The sequence below is a fragment of the Mustela nivalis genome (assembly GCF_964662115.1).
Source record: "Mustela nivalis genome assembly, chromosome: 9".
Lineage (NCBI taxonomy): Eukaryota > Metazoa > Chordata > Mammalia > Carnivora > Mustelidae > Mustela > Mustela nivalis.
In genome coordinates this window covers 66,698,853-66,706,353 of record NC_139028.1, presented here as the reverse complement: position 1 = coordinate 66,706,353, position 7,501 = coordinate 66,698,853, and the positions used below count along the sequence as shown (strand labels likewise).

At 37.9% G+C, this 7,501-nt stretch overlaps 1 protein-coding gene and 1 pseudogene across 2 annotated transcripts; one reads left to right on the top strand and one right to left on the bottom strand.

The window, feature by feature from the left end:
- Positions 1–684: 684 nt before the first annotated feature.
- Positions 685–1,626, bottom strand: LOC309840180 (olfactory receptor 51V1-like; the record flags this gene model as incomplete). The annotated part of the gene is made up of 1 exon (XM_082682254.1): positions 685–1,626. The coding sequence occupies one exon, from the start codon at positions 1,624–1,626 to the stop codon at positions 685–687; it is 942 nt and encodes a 313-aa protein (XP_082538380.1).
- A 4,386-nt stretch (positions 1,627–6,012) lies between these two features.
- LOC309840310 (olfactory receptor 52A5-like) lies at positions 6,013–6,581 on the top strand (annotated as a pseudogene). The gene has a single exon. The product of its transcript is annotated as an olfactory receptor 52A5-like (transcript).
- The last annotated feature ends 920 nt before the right edge of the window (positions 6,582–7,501 follow it).

Here is a 7,501-nt window from a genome sequence, read left to right as displayed (position 1 = left end):
TCTCCTTCTCCTCCTGCTCTCTTTCTCTCTCTCAAATAAATAACATCTTAACGCAAAAAGCAAAGCAAAACAAAGAAAAAAACCCCCACTTCATGCGTTGGTCATTTCTTAGGGTCTGAAGTTTACTACTGGGCCTCTACGTGCATGGGGTTAAATTTTTTTTTTTCCTGTTAATCTGTCTCATGCCAATTTAATTTTTAGACCAGTTTAAGAGAACCTTGAAGGATAGAGTAAAAATTTCCTCTCAACAACCTTAACAGACTCAACTTGCAATAACTGATAATATGTAAAGGCTATTCATTTCATACATAGGAAATGTACAAATATACCAGTTACATGAGAAAATAAAATCACACTCTGAATTAGAAGTCAAGAAGCATGAATGGTACTGTAAACTTCAGAATTACCCAGGCAAGTGCTCATTGACACACTACGGAATATAACTCACTGTAGTAATTAACATCATACTGAATTTTAAAATTTGGGAATGAGATCAGTAACACATCTTCTGCATATTTCTCTAGCTTTGGTGAAAACTAAGTTAGAAAATGACTATTTTCTAAAGTATGCTTTTAATCTGTTAAATATTCCATATAAATGTATTATTTCTGCCACATGTTATAATACGTCATTCCTATTGCAAACACTCCCTTCCTTTCCTTAGAACACATTAACCTCCAGTACTCAGTTTGGTTTAGTGAACCATCTCTGGATCCTAATACGTATTTGTTGGGTTTTGACACTGTAGATGATGGGGTTCATCAAGGGTGGGAAAAGGATATAGATGTTGCCCATGAGGACGTGGACCACAGGAGAGAGGTGCTTTCCAAAACGGTGCACCATAGTCAGACCAATGATTGGGATATAGAAAACTAGAACTGCACAGATGTGGGAGACACAGGTCTGCAAGGACTTGAATCGCTCGTCCCGGGATGCAATAGTCAATACTGAGTGCAGGATCAAGATGTAGGAGACCAGAATGAGCACTGCATCCAAAAACAGTGTGCAGATCACCAGGGCCAAGGCATAGAAGCTGTTGAAGCGGATGTCAGAGCAGGCGAGCCGAAGTAGGTCCTGGTGCAGGCAGAAAGAGTGGGAGAGGATGTGGGGGCGGCAGTAATCAAAGAACTTTAGGCGGACAATGGGAGCAGTGATGAACAGGAAACTCCTCCCTAAAATGGCCACACCAATGCTGATGATTCTTGTATTGGTGAGAATGGATGTATATCTCAGAGGATTGGAGATTGCAGTGAAGCGATCAAAGGCCATGGCCAGTAGGACGCCAGACTCCATGCATGATAGACCATGAACAAAGAAGGCTTGAGCAATGCATGCATCCAGAGAAATTTCCTGGCTGAGCCCCCACAGGATGCCCAGGACTGTGTGTACTGTGGACAGCCCCATGCATAGGTCAGTGAGGGCCAGCATGGCCAGGAAGTAGAACATGGGCTGATGCAGGCTCGGCTCTGTCCGAATCACGTGCAGCACCAGGCAGTTCCCTGAGAGTACCATAGCATAGATACAGGAGAAAGGGATGGAGAGCCAAGGGTATTCCCATTCCAGGCCAGGGAATCCCGTAAGGAGAAAGGTGGAGTTACTGACTTTGGAACCAGCTTGAACAGACATAAATCTATAAAAACAGAAACCTCTCAGAAAAAAATATATATATATATATTTATATATATATACACACGCACACACACACACATATATAAATATATATAGTATATATTTTTATATATTTATTTAACAGCCTATTAAGAATCCTAAGTGTTTTCCACCCCTTAATATAAACGTTGAGATAAAAGCCATAGAAGAAATGACTGGATTTGGCACAACAACTCATTATATATAAGACTAATTCTTGTATATTTACTGAAACTGCATTTGATCTGAAACAAACTACGTTATGCCTACATGTGAAACCTCCTTGTCATTAGGTCATTGGCCCCATCAGAGGAAGCCATGTCCATATACACAACCTCACTGTCACTTTCTACTTCAAGGTTTTATACTACCAATAACAGAGGAAAAAATGATTTCTGGCTTGTGCAGGTATAATAATGAAGTTTAAGTATACCAAGTAGAAAATGAAAACACATTTGAGAGTTTGCATTTCAAATATGGTGAATTAAATAAATTGCAAATCACTGCCATGAGCTGTAAGATTAACCTCTGCTTGTTACAGAAGACAGTCACTTGGAGAATTCATTTCTCAGTCATGTTGACCATTCTCACATGTCCTTTTCATTGCTTTAATAAAGAAAAACCGTCACTCACAGTAGAGATGGTCTCACCTATTTTGAAAATGGACCTTATTCTTCCTCCTTTTGTCCCGATGGCACAGACATTCTAGGAGAAGCAAATTTTATGCAGGTCTGGGAATCACTAGAGTAAAGCCTGAGCCCCAGGAGGGGCTGAGAGTGAGTGATTACACGGTTGTGTTCCTTTGGGGGAATGTAGGCAAACCCCGAGGCAGTGTTTGCAGGGCAGACTCTCTACTCCACTAAATTCTGAATATTCTCACAAGTGCCAGTTTGCAATTACAATTCATACCCCAATGTTTATAGCAGCAATGGCCACGGTCGCCAAACTGTGGAAAGAACCAAGATGCCCTTCAATGGACGAATGGATAAGGCAAATGTGGTCCATATACACTATGGAGTATTATGCCTCCATCAGAAAGGATGAATATCCAACTTTTGTAGCAACATGGATGGGACAGGAAGAGATTATACTGAGTGAAATAAGTCAAGCAGAGAGAGTCAATTATCATATAGTTTCACTTATTTGTGGAGCATAAGAAATAACATGGAGGACAAGGGAAGTTAGAGAGGAGAAGGCAGTTGGGGGAAATTGGAAGGGGAGGTGAACCATGAAAGACTATGGACTCTGAAAAACAATCTGAGGGTTTTGAAGGTGCGAGGGGTGGGAGGTTGGGGGAACCAGGTGGTGGGTATTAGAGAGGGCACGGATTGCATGGAGCACTGGGTGTGGTGCAAAAACAAGGAATACTTTTATGCTGAAAAAATTAAAATTAAAAAAGAAAGAGAGAGAGAGAGAGATACTCCTTGTTACCAGAGGAGAGATGGTGGAAAATGGGGGGAAAATAGGTGATGGAGATTGAGGAGGGCACTTTTAGAGAGCACCAGGTATTTTATAGATGTATCGAATTGTTGTGTGGTGAACCTGAACCTAATATTACACTATCTGTTAACTAACTGGAATTAAATAAAAACCTTAATATGGATAAAGAAGATACAGTCCATACGTACAATGGAGTATTATGCCTCCATCAGAAAAAATGCACACCCAACTTTTGTATCAACATGGACATGCCTGGAGGAGATTACGCTGAGTGAAATAAGTAAAGCAGAGAGAGTCAATTATCATATGGTTTCACTTACTTGTGGAGCTTAAGGAATAATAATGGAGGACATTAGATGAAGGAGAGAAGAAGTAAGTTGGGGAAAATTTGAGGGGGAGACAAAGCATGAGAGACTGTGGACTCTGAGAAACAAACTGATGGGGACCGGGATGTCAGAGTCTGGTGGTGGGTGTTAAGGAAGGCATGTGTTGCATAGAGAACTGGGTGTGGTGGATAAACAATGAATCTTGAAACACTGAAAAAATAAAATAAAATTTAAAAAAAATTAAAATAAAAAATATAATAAATTAAAAAAAAAGAATGACATTCTTTAATATGTTATCCATGAGTCACCAGGGCCTATTTTGTACTTGGAATGTGGCAAGCCAAATTGAGATGTTATGTAAGTACAAATTACAGACTAGATGAAAGACTTAGTTGGGAAAGAATGGTTTAAAATGTCTCTTCAAAAAGATTTATATTGACTACATATTGACATAATAATTAGATATAGTAGGCTAAATAAAACTTAACCTAGGTTTTACCCACTCAGTTTTACTTAGAATATTTAAAACTACATAAGTGGCTCATCTTGGACCGCTATGGTATGACACGTGGTTAGAGATATGTACTGGAAACTTTCTGAAGATCTCATAGCTATGGCATTTAATATTGTTCTAATTACTTAAATGTGAGTCTTTGGACCTAACTGCATAATCTTTCTGCCTTAGAAAATAACTTCAAAATAGTCATTGTTGAAAACGTTCAAGTCATCCAACATGATCATTTTTTTCTTTTTCTTTTTTTAAGTTTATTTATTAATTTGACAGACAGAAATCTCAAGTAGGCAGAGAGGCAGGCACAGAGAGAAGAGAGGCAGGGTCCCTGCTGAGCAGAGAGCCCAATGTGGGGCTGGATCCCAGGACCCTGGGATCACGACCTGAGCATAAGGCAGAGGCTTTACCCCACTGAGCCACCCAGGTGCCCCATCCTGATCATTTTCAATGGGTTAAAAAAAACTCTAAGAACACTATACTACAGAAACTCATTATGGAGAGACTTTGATTTCCTTTAATGTTGTGGAATAAATATTTGAACTTCCCTCTGGTATAAATACTTAAACATACTGGATTCATTTAAGTAAAACCTTTTTTTAATTTCCAGAAGCCAAGATTTAAAAGGTAAATGAAATCCACAGGAATATGTGCCACAAATCACATTGTTTGCTTATACTAACAATATTAGCAATGCAGAAGCTGTGATTCATATTAACTATACAAGAATCATGTCCTCATAGTCATTTCAGAAATATAGGAAAGATGTTGAAGATATTAGAACTGAGCTCCCATGTAGAACCAAAATACTGTCCAAATACAATTCAGAAAAATTAACGGAAGAAAAGTTATCTTTTTCTCAGGAAAAAATGACAAAGGTTTTGGTAACAATATACCCAGAAATCATTCTTAACTTTTTTCATCCTTCTTTCATCTTCATTTCTTCTGTTTTCTGGAAATTTTGAAATAATATATAACCTGTGAGAAAAAAGAGACCCACAGGGGCAAAGCAAAGTACAGTTGAAACACTGAATAGAGAGGGTTTCTTCCTTACATATTTAAAAGTTTTGGAATAAGACTCAAATATACTTCATATTTGGTAGTAAAACATGCTATAGTTAAAACCTATGCAATTAATCAAAATCAGTTCTAAGAGGGAATTCTATAGCCATAAACGTCAACATTAAGAAACTAATATTTCTAATAAACAATTTCACTTATCACCTCAAGAGACTAGAAACAGAACAAAGAAAGCCCGAGTGACAAAGGGAAAAAAAAGAAAGGAAAAAAAAAGAAAGAGCAAAGATCATAACAGAAAAAAATGAAATGGAGGTGAAGAATGCAGAAATGATCAGTGAAACTAAGCTGTTTTTGTAAAAGATAAACAGAATTTACAAACTTTTAGCTAGACTATGAAGAACATGAGAGGAGTCTCACGTGAATGAAATCAGAGATGAGAGATGAGACATTACTACTGATACCACAGAAACAAAAAAATCATGAGAGTTTTCTACAGATTATTATAGACCAACAAGCTGGATAACCTAGAAGAAAAGGATAGATTCCCTAAAACATAAAACTTACAAAGATTGAATCAGGAGGATATAGAAAATTTGAACAGACCAATGATGAGTAAGGAGGTTGAATCAGTAATCCATCATTGCACACAGAAAAGCCCAGGATCAGATGTGATGGTGAACTCTACTAAATATTTAAAAAAGAATTAATGCCAACCCTCTCAAACTCTTTCAAAAGCTTGAAGAGGAAGGAACACTTCAAGACTCATTTTACAAGGCCAACATAACCATAATATCAAACCTAGATTAAGACACTATAAGAGGACGCCTGGGTGGCTCATGGGTTAAAGCCTCTGCCTTCAGCTCAGGTCATGATCCCAGGGTCCTGGGATCGAGCCCCGCATCGGGCTCTCTGCTTGGCAGGGAGCCTGCTTCCTCCTCCTCTCTCTCTCTCTGCCTGCCTCTCTGCCTACTTATGATCTCTGTCTGTCAAATAAATAAATAAAAATCTTTAAAAAAAAAAAAAGACACTATAAGAAAAGAAACTACAGACCAATAATCCTGATGAATATAGATGAAAAAACTCTTGATAAAATATTATCCTCTGAGACATGCTACCATATTCACCTGACAACTAGTCATGCACATTGCAGTTGAAGTGACACTGTGGCCTGCCATTCTGGTCATCCCATGCCTATTGGTCATAGCGTCATCTGAAATTTTCAGAACCAAGTTAATATCCTACACTTACTGTAAACACATGGCCCTGGTGAAGCTTGCCACGGAAGATGTTTCCATCAACAAAGTCTATGGTCTCCTTGGAGCCTTTATTGTTGGTGGCCTGGACTACATTTTGATCAGCCTCTTCTATGTACAAATATTTATCACTGTCTTCCACCTGCCGCAGAAAGAGGCACGTCTGAAGGCTTTGAGTACCTGTGTTCCCCACATATGTGTCTTCTTCCAGTTCTATCTCCTGGCGTTTTAATTTTTTTATTTTATTTTATTTTTTTTACCTTTTTCACCCACAGGTCTGAATCATATATTCCATCACATATACATATTACCTTATCCAACCTTTACCTACTGGTTCCACCTTTCCTCAAACCACTTGTGTATGGGGTGAAAACAAAACACATCTGAGATAAGGTAGTAAAAATGTTTCATTCTAAAAGCCAGGGCTGATATTTGTTGGAAATACTTCCTCTTACAGATTTCATGGCTCATCTTTTGGTCTTATGTGTTGTGAAAATCCAGCTAACAGTTTGGAATATTGTCATGCATTATGAATGAAGAATGAATGATTGAATGAATGAATGAATAATTATTTTAAATAATCCCACACGATATTGAGCTTATGTCAGAAGGCAGTTATTAGAAATTGAGGAAATAGAAGAACAGATAAGACACTGAAATACTAAATACGGGCTATAAGAAAAGCCAGAATACATGACTTCCTTAGCACCTGATGCTGTTTGGAGCAGAACAGACAAATTCAAGGTCCTTTTGCAGATTGTAGTAGAATGTAATACTTAACACTGATTGTTTTATACTTAGAGCACTATGATTAACCTCCTGTATATAATATACAAGTCCAACTACATTTTTTCTCCAGCTATTCTAAAATCTTCCTACTATTTACTTTTCCCTTAAAAATTCATCCCTTGAGCATAACAAATATCATGGAGGGCAAGGGGTGTTAGAGAGGAGAAGGGAGTTGGGGTAAATTGGAAGGGGAGGTGAATCATGAGAGACTATGGACTCTGAAAAACAATCTGAGGCATTTGAAGTGGCGGGGGGGTGGGAGGTTGGGGTACCAGGTGGTAAGGCACGGATTGCATGGAGCACTGGGTGTGGTGAAAAAATAATGAATACTGTTTTTCTGAAAATAAATAAATTGAAAAATTAAAAAAAATTCATCCCATGAATATATCTTTGTTAAATATAGTTGGAACTATGTCTGATATAAAGATCTATAAATATCTCCTTTTTCTCAAATCCTCTCTATTAAGCAATTTATGTTTAATCAAATTGCTCCTTCTCTTAACCTAAAAATATATTTG